We start from the raw sequence: 23,856 nt of genomic DNA, 5'->3' as shown, positions 1-23,856 counted from the left end.
AACGCGGTGACGTAAAACACAACGACGTGCTGAAAAAAATTAAGTTCAATGCTTCCAAGCATGCGTCGACTTGATTCTGAGCATGCATGGATTTTTACCCGATGGTTGTGCCTACTAACGATCGGGTTTGACCTATCGGTTAGGAATCCATCGGTTAAATTTAAAGCAAGTTGGCTTTTTTTTAACCTATGGGGCCCACACACGATCGGTTTTGACCGATGAAAACGGTCCATCAGACCGTTGTCCTCTGGTTAACCTATCGTGTGTACGAGGCCTAAGTGTAGCAATAGGATTACATTTAATGAAGGTACAACATTTAGCAACTTATTGTTACACTTAGAGGCGCCTCTCTTCTCTTTTATACCCTGTAAAAAAATGCTTTGATATACAAGTGCTTTGGATTACAAGCATGTTTCTGGAACAAATTATGCTCACAAACTAAGGTTTTACTGTACGTTCTTTTCCTCTCAATTCTCAAACTCACAACTAAAAGTTACCAAAAAAAACGTATACACAACTATGCAGATTCCCTTAATCACTTATTTGAAAAATAACCTGACCGCAAACATGCATTCGCTGGCTGGAAAAAATAAACAGCGGATTGTCCTCCAAAATTACCTGATGCGCAGAGCTAATATAGTTGACATGACTTTTTCTTAACAAAGCTGCCCTATATATTTATGATTGTGTTTGGAGACCGACTGAATCAATCACTGGTCATGGATGGGTGGTTATGCGGGCAAGAAGGAAGGAATCCCCCCAGTAGGTTGTGCCCAACGTTAGATAATGGCGATGAAACCTCTTGGGGCTTGGGCGATTACCTTTTTTTTTTTTTTTAAATCAGAAAAGTATTTATTCTTTTAAGAGAAAAGGCAGTACAAAATACAAGACATGTACAGTACACATAATTGACCCAAAACAAACAAGGGCCACACAGGATATGTATTCAGTTGAACAATAAGCCAAGGAGCAACAGCTGAGTTCAATAACAGTACTGCAGTAATCATCTTGTATACCTGTTACATCACCTCTCGAAACATCAAACAGGAGAGGAGTAGAAATAATAAAAGTAAATCATACAACAGGGGGAAAGGAAAGAAAAAAAAAAAAAAAAGGGGGGGGGGGGGGGGAAGAACCAGCCCAGCCTGATGCCATAGGTACAATTTTTGTCAAGGCACCCATCCCAATAACCTCTCGACCGGTAGTTTTTGGGATATGACCCCATCCTACCATTCTACTCAATCAGGGCCTCATCCGAGTAACAGCCTATCAAGTACCAGTTGTGGGGGGGCCACGTCCGGGGATCCCAGCCAACCCTGCCATATATTATCAAATTTGCGTGGTGCCTTTCTATGTGAGTATGTATTCCTTTCCCTTATAAGAATCCTATTAACCTCCTGGATCCACTGTCGGCTCAGTGGAACCCGGGTAGACATCCAATATCTCGCAATAAGCTTTCTTGCCAGATACAGTAGTCTAATCAAGGCAGTGTAAACAGGAGGCAAGTACAGGTCCTCATCTATACCCCCCAGCAAGCACACCAGCGGACTTACAGGCAACTGGACCTGATAGGTAGAATTAATGATCTTAACCACAGCTTTCCAGTACCTCACTAACTTGGGGCACCTCCACAACATGTGGATGAGGTCTCCTGGGTGGGCCTGACATTTGGGACAAATGGGTGTATCACGTCTACCCCAGCGATGTAGTTGTACCGGTGTCCTGTAGACTCTATGAAGAATAAACAGATGCGACAATCTTTGGGCTGCCGAGACTGAAACCAAAGGACCTGCCCGCAGTACTTGCTCCCATTGCTCCCCATCTATGGGCCCTATGTCACTCTCCCATTTCCCTCTGCAGGGCAGAATATCAGGTGCTTGTATGGGTGCCAGTAATTGTAAGTAGGACCTGGAAATAAAACCCTTTTTCTCTGTGTCGTCAAAAACTGAGCCCAGAAAACGAGAATCCTCCAGGCGCAGAGTGGAGCAATGACCCTGGGATCTAATCGCATGTGCCAGCCTGACATATTGATACTGTGACCTATCCAATATTGGGAATTCCACCTTCAGCCGTTCAAAAGATTTCAGGGCCGCCCCATCTAGGATTTGGCTCAAATATCGAATGCCCGCTGCCTCCCATCTAGAACAGTCCCGAATTTTAACTAGTTCGGTATAGAACCTGTTCCGCCATATGGGCGTACCAGGCAGGAAGCCCGCAATCCCCATTCTCCTTCTAATAGCACTCCATAGTTTTTTAAGAAGGCAAACCGTAGGGCATGTTTCAGGGGCACCAGGGAAGCCCATCTCCATATGTGATAGCGCAGAGTACGCAGTGGTTGGGTCAATGAGCAAGTCCCTAGAGGGGTCTGTCACTGTCGGCTGATTCCACCCTGCAAAGTGTTGTAATTGGGCTGCATAGAAATATGTCTGAGCATGAGGAACCGCCATTCCCCCCTGATCCTTCGGGTATTGTAAAGTGAGAAGTTTTATCCTGGCTACTCGATTATTCCAAATAAGGGACCGGAATTGGGAGTCTATACGCTGAAACCAACACTTCGGGATCCACACCGGGGCATTATGCAAGATGTATAGCAACTGAGGGGCCCAGATCATCTTGATCAGGTTTACTCTCCCCGTTACTGTCAGAGGCAACTTACCCCAGGCAGAGCACTTAGTTTTAAATTTGTGCAATAAGGGTTTTAGATTTAGGGACACATAGTCTGTTGGGTCTTTAGTCACTACAATTCCTAGGTATTTGAAGGTTTCCACTAGTTGTATTCGGGACGCTATCTCCGGCAACCTCGATGGCGACTCATCGAGCGGGAGGAGCACCGATTTATGCCAGTTAATGGCAAAACCAGACAACTCCCCAAAGTGCTCGATAAGTTGCATCACGGCAAGCAGGGACCCCTCCATGTCCCCCAAATACAGCAGTGCATCGTCCGCATACAAGGACAGTCTGGTCTCTCCATGCCTGCGGCGAAATCCCACAATGTCAGGTGATGCGCGTATCTTAGAAGCCAAGGGTTCCATCGCTAGGGCAAAAAGCAGGGGCGACAAAGGGCACCCCTGCCTAGTGCCCCGGAACAAAGGAAAGGCCTCCGACATCTCATCGTTTATCCTAATCCTCGTTGTTGGGGCTGCATATAAAAGTTTTATCCATTTAACAAAATTTTCCCCCAGTCCAAATCCATCCAACACTGCCCAGAGATATCTCCACTCAACGCTGTCAAAAGCTTTGGCAGCGTCAAGCGAGAGAATCGCCCTACGACCCGGATTCTCCACCGGCAACTGCATATTTAGGAAGAGTCTCCTAATATTTAATGCTGTGGATCGAGCAGGGATAAAGCCTGACTGATCCACATGGACCAGCCTAGCTATCACCGCGGAAAGTCTTGTCGCTAGAACTCGAGCCAGAATTTTAACGTCCGAATTCAGTAACGATATAGGCCTGTAGGAGTCAGGTTGCAAGGGGTCCTTGCCTGGCTTAGGAAGCACCACCACCACAGCCTCCCCCATAGATGTCGGCAGACGACCCGACCTAAAGGACTCATTAAGTACCTCCAACAGTCCTGGTAAAAGCGTCCCTCCATATCTCTTATAAGTTTCTATGGGTAACCCATCAGTGCCAGGTGCTTTGCTATTAGCCATCTGCGACACAGCCAGTGAGAGTTCCTCCAATTTTAGTGGGGCATTCAGCATCGACACATCTTGGGCCGTGGCCCTAGGCAGGGCACACTGGTCCAGAAAGTGTGAGACTGCCTCCTCGGTAGGATCTACCTTGGATGTGTATACATCCTTGAAGAAGTCTGTAAACACAGAGGCAACATGGGCCTGATCATGGACTGTGTCCCCGAGCGGCGTTTGGATGGCATCTATGTGTGCCTTACCCTGTTGTGCTCTTGCGATCACCGCCAGTAGGTGCCCCGTATTTTCCCCTTCATTAAAATATGTTTGTTGAATGAAAAAACGTTTATTTTCTGCTGCGTTCAAAGTGACTTGCTGATATAGAGTTTGGGCCTCTAACCATTTCCTTTCTGTGACATCTGAGGGGTCCTGAATGTATTGTGTTTCTGCCTCTCCAGCCATATTCATAACTGTATTTTCCCATTCTTTAGTTTTCGTCTTAATGTTGGATATCTGTCTTATGATTAGCCCCCTCATATGAGCCTTCAGTGTGTCCCATATCACCGTGAGGTCAGCCGTGCCTTTATTGACAGAAAGGAAATCCGAGATTTCCCTAGAGATAGGGTCAGGGGCGGGAAATAGTTCATACCAAAATGGGTTTACCTTCCACAGTTTAGTTTGTGGTTGGTGACCAAATTTAACGCCTATTACCAGGGGGGAGTGGTCTGAAATATTCCTAGGGGCATAGAGAACCGAATCCGTTCTATCTTGTGCTCCTACATTTCCCAGACAGAGATCAATACGTGACAGGCAATGGTAGGTGGCTGAGTAGCAGGAATACACCCGTAATTCAGGGTTCCTCTCCCTCCAGATGTCCCGTAAACCCAGCTCATTGATCAGTTTAGCTAATGGGGTCATACCCCCTATACCCGCCCTACTTCCCGTCTGGGGCGAGAATCGGTCTAGACACCTGTTGAGCACATTATTAAAATCACCCAGCACCCATATCGGAACATTAGAATGCAAGGCCATGAACTGAGCTAGCTTAGTTAAGCACTCGGGCGTATATGGCGGAGGTATATATATATTAGCAATGATACAACATACCCCCAGAATTTTACACAGTAAAAACACATAGCGACCCTGATCATCAATAACCGATTGTAGCAGCACAAAGGGTGTATTATTGGCTATTAAAATGCTAACACCCCTGGAATATGCAGTATGGGTAGAGTGGAACTGGGTTTGATAGGAACCTCTTTTAAGAGCAGTCAGAGTATCCGGCTGCAAATGGGTTTCCTGCAGGCAAACTACTGCCGCAGCATGTTTCTTCAAGGCAGAGAATAACGCCACTCGCTTCACCCCATCACTCAGCCCCCGCACATTCCAGGAGACAAAATTCAATACAGAAGCCATGTTTTAAAAGAAGAACAATATTGAGTATGGGGCATGTCAAACACATACATCTCAGCAGTACAGTACAGGGCTTAGCAATCAGCATCAGCCTCTGCACGTATCTCAACTGCTTATGTCCAGTCCAGTAACTAGCATACGCATCAGCGTGGGCAAATAAGTACATATCACCTGCGGTTAGCACTTGCAGATGTCCATAGAAATGACCAGTATCAGGCGTACCGTGTCTCGATGTCGCAGAGTGTTTCCGGCAGCAGGCTGGAAAAAAACAAAAATCAAAAAAGGGGGACAAAAAAACAAAAAAAGGGGAGACAAGAAATAGCAGCAAAAACAAAACACACTTTTGCTGCAAGAACAGGTCCTCGCAGGACAAATGGGGAACTGGGGGGGCCCCAACGTTTCGACTCAAAACAGTGATCGAAGGAACTTGCATCCGTACTCCTCACATCAGGACGCTATTAAACAGCCTTGTCAGAGTTCCATCTATCCGCCTTTACAGGAACATAAAATAAGATGACATTCAAATTTAAAACCCCCTGAAGCTTTTAACCACAGACAGGAAAAACTCTTGACTGGCGCAGAAAATCAGATTAAGCTCAATGAACAGGAGGGGGTGCCCCTCTCAAGGAATGCTCCATTCTGTCCAGCCAGGCGGATGCCGTAGCAGGGTTTTCAAAAAAGTGGGTTTCATTATTAGCAACAACACGCAGCTTAGCAGGATAGAGCATAGCGTAGACCACCTCATATTTTCTGAGGCGCTTTTTCACATCAGTAAACTGAGCCCGCCGGCGCTGCACCTCCGCAGAAAAGTCCGGGTAAAAGGATATCCTGACATTATCAATCTTCATGAGGTCTCCCTTGGTTCTAGCACATTGTAAAATAGCATCTCTGTCCTTGAAATTCAGGAGTTTAAAAAGGAATGGGCGCGGGGGTGCACCAGGCCTAGGAGGCCTAGCTGGGACTCTATGAGCCCTTTCTACTGCAAACATTTTCGAGAAGGATTGCTCCCCAAACGTGTCGGTCAGCCAATTTTCTATAAAAGCCACTGGGTTCTTCCCTTCTGCCTTTTCTGGGATCCCCACTGCCCTTATATTATTCCTTCTTAGTCTATTTTCCATGTCCTCCAAACGGGCATCGTGGCCAGAGGAGTGAGACTGTAAATGGTGCACTTCCCTGAGCAATGGCGCCACATCATCCTCCACATTGCTCATCCTCCCTTCCAAGTCAGCAGTGCGGTCACGGAGTTTTTGCATGTCATGCCTAAGCAGATTGACCTCTATTTTTACCCCTTTAATTTCAGTAGTCAGGGCAGTAATGGCCACTTTACATGAGGTGACTGCTGACAGTACATCTCTCAGAGTGGGTTCCGCCATAGGGGCCGAGGGGCCAGGCTCCTCAGTAGTTGCAGGGAGGGGGGCCTGTGTACTCACTGCGTCCCACACGACACCTTCTGGGGCTTCATCCGACCAGATCAGCCCTGAGGCTTCCACCTCCTCGTGTTCCGCTCGGTCCGGGAGCAGGAGATCTGACCGAGGTGGTATGTCTTTAGTCCCCGGCTTGGTGAAGAGCCGTATAGCTGCCTCTTTCGCCGAGCGTGTGGAGCGGGCGCCATCTTGTCCAGCATGGTCCGCTGCTGACGAGAAGTCTTTCCCCCTTCGGGACATGTTTGCGCGCTTGCCCTCGATCCTCTGCAGGTTAGCGGGTCTGTCTGGGTCCCGGGTAGCCGAGGAGTAGAGTTAGCGGAGGTGTAAAGTAGATGGGTCAGGATATATAGCAGGATACCCGGCGGAGCTAGAGCTCAGAGCGTCCTACTCCATCGACTGCAAGCCACGCCCCATCGGGCGATTACCTTTTTTAGTATGACGTTATAGTTGTTTCCACATGTAAACCAGGAAGAGCGCCCTGTGTCCAAAATAATGTGAATTTGAAGGTAGATTAAAAAGGTGTTTGAGAGTAGCAACAAGTACATCAAGCCAATGCGCTTTGGGGAAAAGGACTCCCCTCTTCTTCAGGGCTGTTGCCGCTTGCTATTAAATGGGAAAAGGTCCCAAGCCAGATAAATACGGGATTTGCGAGGTAACAAAGAGCAGACAGAGTGACAGCTGTGGTTCAAATTTGCATTCTTTTGGACACTGGGCACTCCTTCCTACCTACTTCTCCAAGTATATATATATATATATATATATATATATATATATATATATATATATATATATTTTTTTTTTTTTTTTTTTCTTTTATAAAAAAAATTATTTGGTTAGCAAAGACATAACATATGCAAATACAAGTACGGACACAGCCGCATTAGGAAACATGCATATAAATGACATGTATACGTATAGTAAAAAAATAAGGATACAAATGACAAAACTTTTCATCGTAAGACACTAGTCCATTGGTCGTTTAGGTTGTTCAGTTCATTTTTAGCTTCTAGTAGTGTCCGGTGTAGCTTATCTTTGTAGTAGAGCCGATCATTAAAGCGGAGGTTCACCCTAAAAAACAAGTATATACCATTCCATCCAGCATACTGTCGACATGTACAGTATGATGTTTTTTTTTTTCGCTGTACATACCGTTGTATAGCTATTTTCCCCCCGGCTTCCGGGTAGTGGCTCCCGCGGAAGTGGGCGTTCCTATGCAGAGACTAAGTGATTGACGTGATGACAAAAGCTTTCCCCCGGCGCATAATGCGCGTCACCAGTTTCCGAAAGAAGCCGAACGACAGTGCGGAGGCGCCGTTTAGCGCCGACTCGCAGTTCGGCTTCTTCCGGAAACTGGTGACGCGCATTATGAGTTTGTCATCACGTCAATCACTTAGTCTCTAAATAGGAACGCCCACTCCCGCGAGAGGCACTACCCGGAAGCCGGGGGGGGAAAATAGCTATACGAGGGTATGTACAGCGAAAAAAACAGCATACTGTAAATGTCGGCAGTATGCTGGATGGAATGATATATACATGTTTTAGGGTGAACCTCCGCTTTAACTGCCAAGTCTCTATTTCTTCTCTTTTTCAGAGACTGTCTGGTTGTGTTTTGTACGTTAAAAATGATGAACGTGCAAATGTACCAAGTTTGGAATACGGGTTTCCGAAACATGTGATTATTAATGTGGAGGTGAGGATCACAGGCGGTGGCTATAGGTACTTTGGAGAACTGGGGAAGGTTATGCATCTCTAAGAATAGGGTAGGGGGGGTCTCAGAATTTTATAATTTTTCCTCACTCACCCACCGCAACTTTGCGTTTATTACAGGCTTTCAGATGCGAGTATTCGTCTGTCGTGACGTATGGTCACCAAAATGCCCATATTTTCCCAAATTTGGAGGGGGGTGTCTCTCGCTTGGTGTATAAGTTCCTTCATTTCCGTGGTTTTCTGTATTCATGCAAACCATTCGGTCACGGATGGTGGCTTCGGTGAGCGCCATTTCGCTGGGATGCACATCTTTGCTGCATTTACCATGTGCATGGCAGGAGCCTATATATTTTTAATGCACCAGGCACCATACGTATGACAATGCATAACGCAGCTGCTCGCTTTGCACATCTTACCTATGGAACCAGCAAAACCTCAAAAGCCCTACTCTACAACTTATCTTACATCAAGATGTTATGGCATTGGCTAAATGTCATCTCTACCATCTTGCTTCCCAGCTGGGGTATATCACGTACTGGCTCCTTCCCTCTAAAAACAATAGTGGGCTCTTAGGAGTGCAAGCAAGTACACACGATGACATAGCATTTTGTTACAGTGATGATGCCCTATTACTTATTGAATAGTGATTGTTGTGATTTCTTTACGATTATAGACCTTATACGCTTTGCATAAAATATCCTTTCCCACTTACGCGAGTCCGTGCCGCAGAGCCCGGGACGTCACATCGGGACTCCCTCCTCCTCCCCCGGACCAGTAGGAGAGAGGAGCAGGGCCTCGCGCATGTGCAGTAGGGTTCCCAGCGTGAAGCAGAAAGACTACACTGCCGGGTTCCCGTACCCGCAATGCCAGTGGCAGCATCCGATAGCTGATAGAAACATCAGCTGCGGGTGCCGACATCGCTGGACTCCAGGACAGGTAAGTGTCCTATTATTAAAAGCCAGCAGCTGCAGTATGTGTACCTGCTGGCTTTCAATTTTTTTTGGGGCGGAACATCACTTTAAGAATTTTTGTGCACAAGGGAGTGCCTTGCCATCCTAGGCTTTGGGGCTGTGCGTGTCTATTCATGCACACAGTGTAGGGAGAGAGTCACTGCAGGAAAGGATGGCTCCATAGGATGTTGCAAGAGAAAGGAGACACCCTGAACCAGGAAACCTGGGACAGTGGTCATGGCACCAGCTTAAAACAGTAACATAGGCAAGGATTAAAAAATAAAGAACACTCAGTAAGTGATTAACTGCTTGCAGACCAGCCGCCACAGTTATACGGCGGCAGGTCGGCTCTGCTGGACAAGATCACGTAGATCTACGTCATCTTGCTGTTCAGCCAATAGGGGCACGCGCTCGCCCCTGACGCCGATGCGTGTGCCCGGCGGGCGCGATCACCGCCGAGCACCCGCGATCGCTCGTTCAGAACAGGGAGCTGTGTGTGTAAACACACAGCTCCCGGTCCGGTCAGGGGAAGAAATGCCTGATCTTCTGTTCATACAATGTAGTCAATCCAACCCCCCCTTCAGTTAGAACACACCCAGGGAACATACTTAACCCCTTCCTCACCCCCTAGTGTTAACCCCTTCCCTGCCAGTGGCATTTTTATAGTAATCAATGCATTTTTATAGCACTGATCGCTATAAAAATGCCAATGGTCCCAAAAATGTCCGCTCTAATGTCGCAGTAGCGATAAAAATCGCTGATCGCCGCCATTAGTAGTAAAAAAATAAAATAAAAATGCAATAAAACTATCCCCTATTTTGTAAACGCTATAAATTTTGCGCAAACCAACCGATAAACTCTTATTGCGATTTTTTTTACCAAAAATAGGTAGAAGAATACATATCGGCCTAAACTGGGGGAAAAAACTTTTTTATATATATATATATATATATATATATTTTTTTTTGGGGGGGATAGTTATTATAGCAAAAAGTAAAAAATATTGAATTTAATTCAAAATTGTCGCTCTATTTTTGTTTATAGCGCAAAAAATAAAAACCGCAGAGGTGATCAAATACCACCAAAAGAAAGCTCTATTTTTTTTTTTAACAGAAAGAGGTTTTTATTAACAAAACAGCATTACAAGATATGCATTATTCGACAATCAGATTTGCATAGCAATGATGACAGTCAGATACAAGTGATTTCAGCATTTGCAGATCATAAAACAAAGGAAAATCAAGAAAGGAAAAGGGAAAATAATACAAGTACAATAAGCAACGAGGTGCTAGTCCCTAGCCCTCCCTCCCCAGTCCACCCCAACCGTAAGCCACCAGGCGCAAACCCAACCGGAGTGCTCCTCAGAGTACACGCGGGCAAAAAGACCGTCGCCCCTGCGCCAAGTCTCTAGATAACCAGCCAAAACGTGTAAGGACCCCAGCAGCCGATCGAAGTGGGCAGCGCCCCGAGAGAGAGGGGGGGGCAACGGCCCCCATGCCGGGCGGGGGGGAGTCCATCTCAGTCCCCCACCCCCCCGGCCCCCCATCCTGGTGCGTCCACCCAGGCCGACCAGACCTTGTCGTACTTAGCAGGGAACTGCCTACTCTCATACGTTAGTTTGTAAAGGGGCAAAGCCGAGTCCACCGCCTTCCTCCAGGAACCAAGGGTGGGAGGCCCTACCGACTTCCACCGTAGCAGTATCTTCCTCCTAGCATAAAACAATGAGAACGTAATACATAGCTTAGTGTACCTGTCTCCCTCGACCTCGCCCAAATGACTCAGAAGGAGCACCAAGGGATCCAACGGCACTCTGGTCCCTCCTATGTCGCTAAGCCTCTCTCCTACCCCCGCCCAATACGGCCTTAGCTTCGGGCAGTCCCACACCATGTGCCAGAAGGTCCCCACCTCGACCCCACACCTGGGACAGTTCGGGTCAAGATGCGGGTATATGTTGGCCAAAGAAAGCTCTATTTGTGGGGAAAAAAGGACGCCAATTTTGTTTGGGAGCCACGTCGCACGACGTTAAAGCGACGCAGTGCCGAATCGCAAAAAGGGGCAAGGTCCTTTAGCTGCATTTTGGTCCGGGTCTTAAGTGGTTAAGCCCTGCATACTTGGAGAACCCACACAGTCATAGTTATGCTGATGCAGGCAGGAGGAAGAGTGGAGTAAAGTCATACTACACCTGTGTTGACTGGAGTAGTAGAAAATAATAGTGATCAGCTGAAAATAATCAACACATCCTAAATCTATTTCTTAATTTGATATTAGTGAGCCTACAACTTCTTTTCTTTTTACAATACCTGTGATTTATAGAGTGACCTATCCTCCTTCCCATAATGAGACAATGCACAACAATAGATTGATACCGGAGTCTGTACATAAAACATAATCAGTTCTTTATGCTGGTGCAAACGGCCAGAGCAAGCTCTATAATCATATATTACAGAGTGAGAATTCAGCCCTCAATTTGCTCCAATAAACTGCAGTATCTTCACAGGAGGGCAGAGCGAACGCTTCCTAATGAATCCATCAGCATACATTTTTCATAACATGATTATCTCTCTGGCAGATTCGTCGTCTTAAGCTTTCTCTCCTCTGTAATTGTTTTCCCAGTAAGCCAGGCTACAATTACCATGCTATGAGGCTGACGTGCAGTCACAATGTGAAGGAGAGGGGACGGCAGATCTCCCGCTAGTACACCTAATTGTGCTATAAAGTCTATCTTATTGCAAGTGGGACATGTGAGAGAACACATAACGGCCACAAAGGCTTACCGAAATACTTCAAGATGTGTGCCTTACGTACGCGTATGTGTCACCAGCGACACGTGTCATGGTAGAAAGGCGACCAGGAGAGGTTAACCGATGTCTGACCTCATATTCTTTCATGATGTATCCATTTAATATAAAGTTTACCCTTGTAATAGTCATCCAGCATACACTATACTGTCAAAAGTTTTGGGACGCCTGCCTTTACACACATGTAAAAGGGGTTTAAAGCTTTGCGGTTTTCACCTTAAAGTGGAGGTTCCCCTAAAAATAAACTTTTAAGATTAGATTCATGCTCATTTTGTCTAGGGGAATCGGCTATTTTTTTTAAAAACGAAGCAGTACTTACCATTTTAGAGATCGATCTTCTCCGCCGCTTCCCGGTATGGGTCTTCGCGTTCCTTCTTGATTGACAGGCTTCCGACGGTCGCATCTATCACGTCACGAGTAGCCGAAAGAAGCCGAAGGTCGGTGGGCTCTATACGGCGCCTGCGCACCGACGTTCGGCTAGTTTCGGAAAAACGTGACGCGATAGATGCGACCGTCGGAAGCCTGTCAATCAAGAAGGAACGCCCAGACCCGAAGACCATACCCGGAAGCGGCGGAGAAGATCGCTCTCTAAAACGGTAAGTACTGCTTCGTTTAAAAAGAAAATAGCCGATTCCCCTAGACAAAATGAGCATCAATCTAATCTTAAAAGTTTATTTTTAGGGGAACCTCCACTTTAATGCATCCTATGCATTAAGGTGAAAAAATACCTTGCACTCTCGGGCCCCGCAGTTTTACTTACCCAAGCCACGAAACTCCTGGGCTTGTTCCCGCAATGGTTTCCCCCTGCTAGAGGCGGCTCGTCATTGGGAGATTGATAGCAGTGCAGCCACTGGCTTGCGCTGCTGCCAATCACATCCAATGACGCGGGGCGGGCCGAGGGATACAGTCAGCGGCTATAGCCGCCGGCTGTATCACAGGAATGTGCCCGCAAGCTAACCCCCTTGGGAGAGAGCTTCCTATGAAGGGGGTTAGCTATTGCAGGGAGAAGCCGAGACAGCCGCCGAGGGACCACAGAAGACGAGGATCGGGGCCACTCTGTGCAAAACGAACTGCACAGTGGAGGTAAGTATAACATGTTTGTTATTTGTATACATTTTTTTAAACCAAAGCCATACAACCTCTTTAATGGCATCCCAGTTTTATGCCTGGTACACACGTTCAGATTATCGTATGACGTATCGTTCAAATACAACAGTGCAAAATGTGCTCTACGAAAAGATTTTTTTCGCACGATTCTGGAAAAACCTTACGGTGCACGTAGCTACGTATCTGAAATGATGTCAAATACCTGTGACCCCTGTGTCCTTCTCATTTATTTTAGTGTTTCCGATCATGCGTTGTGTTCGTCTATCGATTTTTAGCGAATGCATACTGTACTGATTAGACGATTGTCGTACGATGGGCTGTCGTCCGAGCAAAGTTTTCATGTTTGTCCCTTCGGATTTTGTTGGACGGACTGTTGGGATCGGCTGTCGAAGAGCTGTGTACTTACGATCAGATTATCCAACAATCTATCCGAAAGCGATTTTTATCATCTGATAATCTGAACGTGTGTATGAAGCATTAGTCCGTAGGGTTCAATATTGAGTTGGCCCACTGTTTGCAGCTATAACAGCTTCATCTCTTCTGGGAAGGCTGTCCACAAGGTTTAGGAGTGTGTCTATGGGAATGTTTGACCATCCTTCTAAAAGCACATTTGTGAGGTCAGGCACTGATGTTGGACGAGGAGACCTGGCTCCCCCATTGTTGGCATCAGTGGTGGCAATAATAACCACCAACGTTCGTGTCAGTGACACAGTGACAGTGACACAATATTAGCCCCCAAGCACTGGTGCTCTATCCGCTCTCTCTTCACTGGACCAGAAAGCAGAAGCGGGAGCGCTTGGATCCTGCTGCTGTCATTCTTCACCTCTGACAAGAGAGTGGAGAGAGACACTGCTCTCGGTGGGTCCGAGCTACGTTGTGTGCGTCTATGGACACATTTTACATAATTTTACATTTACAATTACTTTAACCCAGGGCTTTTAGTCTCAGAAATAGGTACAGGAACTCCGTCACAAGGAGTTCAGCCAGCTCTAGTACCTCCCAGCATATCGTAGTTGGCTCCACCTCTCTCACTTGCAGGGAGTTTATCTGCACCTGCATCTCCCTTGTCCCCATCCTTCACTCAGATGGAGCCACTCAAGAGATCCGATCTGTGGGAGCTGTTGGGGATCAAGCTGTCACTTGTAAGCGTAGAAGCCAGACTTTTGTGTTTTCAAGTAATAGTGGTCAGCAGGGAGCAGAGGGCCTGAGCCAGAGGTGGTGGAACAGAGTTCCACCAAGTTCCAGCTGAAAAAAAGCCCTGCTTTAACCACTCTACATTGGTCAGTGGCAATAAAATGTAACCCCCCCCCCCACCCCACTGGTGGTCAATGGCAGTATTATGTGGGGGTTGACCTGAAATCAGCAATGCTTCTACATTCAAGGGGATTTCTTTGGATCTGTACTTGAGACAGCGCGGATGCATTATGTTCATAGGAAGCTTCTTGGTTGGGTATAGCTTTTAGATCATATTCTGTTTTTGAGTCCGTAAACTTCTTGCTCCTAAAAGTATTTTCTGGTTTTAGCACTTTTATATAGTAATCTTTAACCGCTTAAGGACCGCCGCACACAGATATACGTCGGCAGAATGGCATGGCTGGGCACAAGGGCGTACACGTACTTCCCCTTTAAGATCCCAGCCGTGGGTCGCGAGCGTGCCACCGGTGGTGCGCTCGGAACCCGGTCCTCTGCTCTGTGACCGTCCCCGCGGAAACAGCGGACCCGATTGCCGCCGGTGTCCCGCGATCGGGTCAGAGAGGAAGAACAGGGAGAGGCAAGTGTAAACAAACCTCTCCCCGTGCTTCCTAGTATGGCTGTCACTGATCGTCTGTTCCCTGTCATAGGGAAGGACGATCAGTGACGTCACATGCCCAGCCACGCCCCCCAACAGTAAGAATCACTCCCTTAGGGCACACTTAACCCCTACAGCACCCCCTCCTGGTTAACCCCTTTACTGCCAGTGTCATTTTTACAGTAACCAGTGCATTTTTATAGCACTGTTCGCTGTACAAATGACAATGGTCCCAAAATAGTGTCAAAAGTGTCCGCCATAATGTCGCAGTCACGATAAAAAAAATAAAAAAAGATCGCTGATCGCCGCCATTACTAGAAAAAAAAATATTAATAAAAATGCAATAAAACTATCCTTTATTTGGTAGAGGCTATAAATTTTGCGCAAACCAATCAATAAACTCTTATTGCAATTTTTTTTTACTAAAAATAGGTAGAAGAATACGTTTCGGCCTAAACTGAGGGGAAAAAAAATTATATCTTTTTTGGGGATATTTATTATAGCAAAAAGTAAAAAATATTGCATTTTTTTTTTTTAATTGTTGCTCTTCTTTTGTTTATAGCGCAAAAAAATAAAAACCGCAGAGGTGATCAAATACCACCAAAAGAAAGCTCTATTTGTGGGAAAAAAAGGACGCCAATTTTGTTTGGGAGCCACGTAGCACGACCGCGCAATTGTCAGTTAAAGTGAAGGAGTGCCGAATCGCAAAAAGTGGCCTGGTCCTTTAGCTGCATAATGGTCCGGGGCTTAAGTGGTTAACAGCATGCCAGTAGTTTAAATTATATATATGTGTGTATGTGTATGCGTGTGTCGGCAGCCCACATGGAGCAAGCCCGTTGTGAGTGAAAGGTGCCTGGGGAGTGCAGTTTGTTGGGTGGAGACACTTTGCATGTACTCTTTTTGCATGCAATAAGGCACGTGGACTGTGGAGTGGAGTGTGACTCATCAAGTGCATAATTCCCAGGGGAGCTGCGGTGGCTCAACGCGATTGGCACTGCGCTGACAAGCCATTCACCTCTGCAGCTAGAGGTTCGGATCCCGGTCTCAGCTACATGTGAATTGAGTTTGGTGGTCTCAGCCTGGCCCCCGGTGGGTGTGCTATGCGAGGTAAGCCTGCGCTTAGTACGCCCACCCCCCTCCCACAAAAACCACCACACTTACACGCACTCGAAATTGGGTTAACATGCACGCACTTTGACCACGTGGTCTCTAAAAAAAGAGAGGCGAAGGACTAACGGGGCTGGTTGAGCGGGCTAGATCCTCTCACTCCCTTGTAGGGAGTCCCTCTGCCCCGTTGGGCTTCAAAGCGGAGCAGGTAGGGCGGGCTATGTGGGAGGACCCCCTCACACACCCACCATTGCCACCCGGGGCATGGAGAAAGGTGGCAGATTGCCTCTGGGGGAGGCCTGCCTACTCCCAACTCCTGCAGTTCGGCTCCTCTCTCGAGTACACGCACAAAAAATACACTTTAAAAAAAAAAAAAAAGTGCATAATTCCCAAGTTAGGGCAGAAAAGGCTCATTGGGGTCAGCACCCTAAAACACCGCGTGGAAGAGGTTTGGAGTGGTGCTACACATCGTGGCTCAGTTTTGACTGTGGGTAACATAGAATCTTACAATTAGCTGTCCAGCACTTGGGTCCTCTCAGCATCCAAGAAACTGCAGCAGCGGGATGATGTCATGACAAGGAGACCTGGATTACCAGTCTCTGCTACCAAAAGAGGCCCCAGCAAGAGAGACAGATGGCAAACAATGTGAAAAAAAACAAAACAAAAAACACACACTTTTTCTTTTTGCACAGAAATATGCTTTAAAAATTCTTGCACAACTTATTACAGACCTACAAAGAATTACTTTCTTACCACTCTGTTATTACAAATGTTAAAAAACAGGCGTTTTGAAAATAATTACATAGGATGAAAAATAAAGTAATAAAAAGTACTTACTTTGTCTGAAGCTTCTGATGCCAAGAGATTGGTAGCAAGAGTTTGCAGTTTGTGATGTGCCACCGTTTTCAGTGCCGCAAGACTACGTCTGGTCATTGCCTGTTTTAAGTTGACTGCCGAATGGCTGAGTGCATCCACTGCGGCAGGGACTGCCTCATCACAAGCATTCAGTATTTCTACTGCCGTGATACCCATGACACAACGATCCAGTGCACCTTAATAGAGAGAGAGAGAACAATGTCTAAGGACAAACATATATCAAATCATATCAGATCGCTAGAAAAAGTGTGCCTTTTCGATAAATGGACAAAAAAAAAAAAGACACATTCTCCACTGGCAGGTACATTGGTCTACCAGTTGACTATGACTGTACAGTTTTGGCACGGAGGATAGGGGTGGATGACTTTTTTAACCACTTAAGCCCCGGACCAAAATGCAGCTAAAGACCTTGCCCCTTTTTGCGATTCGGCACTTTGTCGCTTTAACTGACAATTGCGCGGTCGTGCGACATGGCTCCCAAACAAAATTGGCATCGTTTTTTTCCCACAAATATAGCTTTCTTTTGGTGGTATTTGATCACCTCTGCGGTTTTTATTTTTTGCGCTATAAACAAAAATAGAGCAACATTTTTGCTATAATAAATATCCCCCAAAAATATATAAAAAAAAGTTTTCCTCAGTTTAGGCCAATACAGATTCTTCTACCTATTTTTGGTAAAAAAAAATATCGCAATAAGCGTTTATCGGTTGGTTTGCGCAACATTTATAGCGTTTACAAAATAGGGGATAGTTTTATTGCATTTTTATTAATTCTCTTTTTTTTTTTACTACTAATGGCGGCGATCAGCGATTTTATTCGTGACTGCAACATTATGGCGGACACTTCAGCCAATTTTGCCATACTTTTGGGACCATTGTCATTTTCACAGCAAAAAATGCATTTAAAATGCATTGTTTATTGTGAAAATGACAGTTGCAGTTTGGGAGTTAAGCACAAGGGGGCGCTGATGGGGTTATGTGCGACCTCAAGTGTGTTTACAACTGTAGGGGGGTGTGGCTGTAGGTGTGGCATCATCGCTTGTGTCCCCCTATAAAAGGGATGACACGATCGATGCTGCCGCCACAGTGAAGAATGGGGAAGCCGTGTTTACATACGGCTCTCCCCGTTCTTCAGCTCCGGGGACCGATCGCGGGACTCCAGCGACGATCGGGTCCAGCGGTCACGGAGCTTCGGACCGGGCCGCAGGAGCGCACCCCCACGACCCCACGGCTGGGCTTAAAGGGCAACGTACATACGTTGATGTGCCCAGCCGTGCCATTCTGCCGACGTATATCGGCGTGAAGGGGTCCTTAAGTGGTTAATACATTATATAATTGTTTTTTACTTTCTACTATAAAACATATCCAGTAAATTTAAATAAAAAATAAAAAATAATTCTTCATCAATTTAGGCCAATCTGTATACTGCTACATAATTTTGGTAAAAAAAAAAAAAAAATCGCATTAAGAGTATATTAATTGGTTTGTGCAAAAGTTATAGTGTCTACAAACTATGGGAAGGATATTTATTTTTCTACTAATAATGGCAGCGATCAACGATATTTAGCTGGACTGCGACAGTGCAGTGGACAAAACTGACACACACTGACATTTTTCGGGGAGCAGTGGCACCAATACAATAATCCATGCTAAAAAAAATTGCACTGTCACTGTACTAATGACACTGGCAGGGAAGGGGTTAACATCAGGGGCGATCAAAGGGTTAACTGTGTTCCTTGGGAGTGCTTTATTTCCGGTGATAGTTTAACCCTAGGAAGACAGAGATCCATGTTCCTCCTTGGCAGAAACACAAGATCTCTGTCTTCCTTACTAGCAGAACGGCGATCTGCCTTGTTTACATAGGCAGACTGCTGTTCTGCTTCTCTGGGAACGATCGCTGGGCTCCTGGTGGATATAGAGTTTGCCAGACCCGCTGCTAGACTCCCGCTGTGTCCAATCACAGTGGAAGTGGGTCGCCAGAGGCGTGAGTGCCCACGCCCCAGACCTGAACACAAAAAATATCACGTACAGGTATGTGATTGGGCGCTTAAGGGCTGCCCTGCCACAATATATGTACATGCTTTCATAAATAGTGTTACTAGTTTATTTTTAATTTTCTTTTCATAAATATTTTTATTAAGTTTTAGGGATGAAAATTATTACATGGTATACACATTTATTTAAAAAAATATATAATTTTAAAATAAATAAATATATATCTATATCTCTATATCTCTATATATCTCTATATATATATCTATATATATATATATCTATATATATATATATATATATATATATATCTCTATATATATATATATCTATATATATCTCTCTATCTATCTATCTCTCTATCTATCTATCTCTCTATCTATCTATCTATCTATCTATCTATATATATATATATATATATATATATATATATATATATATATATATAAACATTTATAAAATGGTAGGAAAATATTAAATGGAATAACATATTTACTTTAACAGAAAAAGATTGGAAACAAATTTGGTACACTACACCCCACTGTTCTATTAATACATTAGCAGTAGAATTCAATTATAAATTACTCATGAGATGGTATTTGGTTCCTCAACGCTTAGCCAAATTTAATCCAACAGTCTCTGATAAATGCTTAGAGGTTGCTTAGGAACTGGAACCCTCTTACATATGCGATGGGACTGTCCTACAATAGAGCAATTTTGGACTGACCTATACCAAATGATTTTTACCATAGTTGGTAAACAGCTTTCCAAGAAGCCACTAGAAGCCTCATTGAATCTCAAACCAAAACATTTCACAAATGTTTCTTTCCGCCTCTAAACCTTCTTATTTAACAAACTTTGGCTAAAACATGGTGGTCTTCTACTCCAAATTTCACATTGGTTAAAAATAAAATGAATTGGTATACAGGGGAACCTCGGATTACGAGCATAATCTGTTCCAGGAGAATGCTCCTAATACAAAGCACTCGCATATCAAAGCGAGTTTCCCCATTGAAGTCAATGGAAACGAAAATAATTGGTTCCACATTGACTTTATTGGCATGCAAAACCAAATGTGGCTAGAGGTGCCGGAGAGCCTCAAACGGCCGGAAAGGCCTGAGGACAGTTTGGCTGACCTCGGCAAACCTCGGAAAGACTCCCTTTCCGAGGTTTGCCGAGGTCATCCGAGCTTTCCTCTGGCCTTTCCGTGCATTTCCAAATGGCGCCAATCGCGTTTGGCTCTGGTGCCCCCCCACCTCAGGCCAAACGCGGTACTGCACACCGCTTTGGCTTGAATCCTGCTCGTTTTGCGACAGGCTAATTTCTATAGGAGGAAAACGGATTGGCTCCGCAGGGGCGAATCTCTGGAACCAAATCCCGCTTAACATTCGCATCTCCCCAAGCCTATATATGTTCAGGAAGAAGCTGAAGACCTGGCTATTCTGCCAAGCATTTCAATCCTAGGCCAATTTTTCTTCGTTCATCTACTCGCTGATTTCTTGCCTTTTTCTCCCTCTTTTATTTATGCTCCCCTCGCCAGAACATCCAGGCTATTTTGTCACAAAACGCTTTGGCACCACCGACCGATGGTATATGCGCGCTTCACAAACAAATAGTTATAATAGTAATAGTAACTAGAGTTAGGATATTTTAACATACAGTGCTTGTATTGCGAACCACTCGTTAACCGCGTTACTCGCAATACGAGGTTCCACTGTATGTCTAATGAAAAACTTGCTGCTGTTCTATGTGATGATATGCACAAATTTGAGAAAACCTGGTCCCCTTGGATTACATCCTCCTTGTCTCAAAATTTTGATAGATCCGTTTTACGTTTTATGTCCTTAAAATTTTTCAACGTTTACTAATCGTTTATGTTCCATTTAATATTTTCCTCCCATTTTTAAATAGTTATTTTTTTATCAAATACGGGAACAAAATGGAAAGTAATCCAAATCAAATCAATATTTGGAGTTACCATCCTTGTCATGATGGATCTGAAATGACAGATGCTCTTAAAATCGAAGGACTTATTCTTGCTGGTAATTAGAATCTTTCTTTAATATTAATTAATAGGGATGAGCCGAACACCCCCCCCCGTTCGGTTCGAACCAGAACCTTCGAACGGACCGACCGTTTGCGCGGACATTTAGAACCCCATTGACGTCTATTGAACTCGAACGTTCGAATTCAAACGTGCTCATTTTAAAGCCAAATATGCAAGTTATTGTCGTAAAACGTCTTTGAGAACCCGGGTCTTGCCCCAGGGAACATGTATCAATGGAAAAAAAGTTTTAAAAACGGTAGTTTTTTTCAGGACTCCTGAAGAAACGACCGTTTTTAAAACGTTTTTTAACATTGATACATGTTCCCTCGAGCAAGACCCGGGTTCTCAAAGACATACTATAGACACCCAGCAGGTACAATATTTAAAGGAATTTTTCATTATTTTTTTTTTATTTTTTTTTTATTGAAGCATCATTAAAATCACTGCTCCTGAATCTTTAGGTGCAAACTACAGATCACACGTGCAGTACACACCAAGTAGCTTTAGATGCAAACTACAGAGGACACAGGCAATAAACCATGTAAGAATACTGCAGCTAGCACAATCACCTGCCTGCCAGTAAATTAGGAAGAACTGATCTAGCTAAACCATACAGTGTATAAATATATGTACAACACCTGGGATGTATATATATCCTCTACACACTGTAACATTACCTGACCTACCTGCCTGCTCTATCTACCTGCAAAAAATGACACTCTCTCTGTCCTCTCTTAACCACCGCAACACACTACACAAGGCCGACCTGCAGGCAGCCTTTTATAGTGTGGGGCGTGTACTAAACCCCCTGAGCCATAATTGGCCAAAGCCACCCTGGCTTTGGCCAATTATGGCTCTCCGTTTTTTGCAAGCTGTGATTGGCCAAGCATGCGGGTCATAGTGCATGCTTGACCAATCATCAGCCAGCGATGACGCAGTGAATTATGGTCTGTGAAACGTAACTCGAATTTGGCGCGAACGACCCGTTTTGTTCGTATTTCGACGAACGGTCGAACATACGATGTTCGAGTCGAATCTCAGTTTGACTCGAATACGAAGCTCATCCCTATTAATTAATATAACAAAATCAAGGTTTCCTATTTAGAATAATAAGCAGGTTAGTAAAACGGAGATAGAGATAGATATATATAGATATATATATACACACACACACACACACACACATACACATATATATATATATATATATATATATATATATATATATATATATACACATATATATATATATATATATATACACACACATATATATATATATATATATATATATATATATATATATATATATATATATATATATATATATATATATATATATATATATATATGTGTATTTGCCATCAAATATAACCAAAATATAGAGAAATACTAGGAACGAGGCAATCAAATGCATGAGAACAATATCCTTTATATTACAAAGTAATATACAGGTAGAGCCGGAACCATTGTAAAGCAAAGCAATGCCCCCACCCCAGAATGAGTTATGAGCTTCTTATATTTCCTTATTATATTTTTTTTTTCCCATAGTAAGAACACCCATATCCACTCTTCTGATCAGCATCTGGTACCAGCTCTGTATATGGGCAATTCAATAAAAAATTACAACACATATGTGTACGTTTTTATTAGCATTGTATTGTTTTTTTGCTTTATATTTTATGCTTATAAGACATTAAACCACTGGATTTCAGCAATGGTTCCACGGCAAACTGAGACATCACTGTTGATATTTTGCAGAAAATCTCTAGTTATACACATACTAATTAATTTAGGAATCGTTAAAATGACAAACAAATCATGATACCTAATCAATCACCACTACAGTCAAAACCGGATCCTATCAAGAAGCCCATTCATCCCCATGCTAATCAGTCTTGCAGTGCCCCCTGCTGCTTTCACAAGGTATAAAATCATCTGATTTAATTGGTATGCCGCCAGTGCAACACTAAGAAATGATACTGCGGAGTGTGTGAATGTCAGTGAGCACATTATATCAAATAGAGGCTGCACAGGGAACTAGACAAAGGCTATGTTATATCCAAATTCTTCTCAATGCTACACTGACCTGCCAGACGTGAGTGTTCAGTATCCCCAATTGTACTGTTACATCCTTTCATTGCAATGGGAAAGCAACTAATACAGTCCAAGCCAACCTTTCCTGGCATTTTTACCATAGAGCAACACCTACAATAATTTTCAGGTTCAGGGAACCTTTACCAAAAAACAACGCATCAATGACAGGCAGCAGATTGGTGATAAGTCGCCTCCTCAGTGCCCAATTTAACCCTTTAAAACTGGCATCACCTCTCTATATCCATTCACCTGAATGGGTTGCATTCAGCAATGAAACTACCCGACGAGACTACAGGGGGGTGTAAATACCTTTGCAGCTTAAGGGGCGGTCAAGGGTTTTTAAACCGCAGCTCAGCTGCCTATCTTTACAACCTCCTGGCCACAAGTGCCAACCCCTAAAAGTTAATTACTTTTAAGCCCTGGTTCACACCGGTGTGAGTTGGAAAAGGTTCCTGCACTAGTCTTTTTCAAATTCTTTGCGGCTTGCAATGACTTCTGTTAAATTAAGTTGCACGCCGCAATGAAATCGGAGGTGCAAATCACGCTGAAGTAGTGCAATTTCAAAGCAGCACTGGTGTGAACCAGGGCTAAAGGGGTGTAGACACTGCTACGTTCCTAATTAGAACAGAGAGTTAACCAGGTGGTTTTAATCTGGGAATTAACCAAGCTTCCCGTGCCATTATAATGGTGCTGGAAACTGTCAGGAGGGGCCTGCGCCTTTTTATTGCGGGCAGACCTGTATCAGGATTTTCTGCGCCAGTTTCTATTTCAGAATGAAATGAAAACAAAAGACGCAAGTCTGAACATAGCCTAGAGCCTTGACTTTCACAGAAAATTTACATTCTTTTAAACTGCGGCAAAACAGCCCTGCTTTTCAAGGATGAGAAAGATCATTCTCTCTGTACAGAACTCAGTGTTTGTCAA

General features: G+C 44.4%; 1 protein-coding gene across 4 annotated transcripts in view; it reads right to left on the bottom strand.

Moving 5' to 3' along the window:
• The window catches only part of WDR7 (WD repeat domain 7), a 583,445-nt gene that overhangs the window by 447,868 nt on the left and 111,721 nt on the right, over nt 1-23,856 (bottom strand). For all 4 annotated transcript variants that reach the window (XM_040337465.1, XM_040337471.1, XM_040337480.1 and 1 more), the window contains one exon: nt 16,759-16,973. In XM_040337465.1, the coding sequence (XP_040193399.1) occupies nt 16,759-16,973 (215 nt within the window). The remainder of the gene's footprint in view (nt 1-16,758; nt 16,974-23,856) is intronic.

Source organism: Rana temporaria, chromosome 1, assembly GCF_905171775.1.
Source record: "Rana temporaria chromosome 1, aRanTem1.1, whole genome shotgun sequence".
In the NCBI taxonomy this organism is placed as follows: Eukaryota; Metazoa; Chordata; class Amphibia; order Anura; family Ranidae; genus Rana; species Rana temporaria.
Note: the sequence above shows the minus strand (reverse complement) of the source record. Positions and strands in the feature narration are given on the sequence as shown.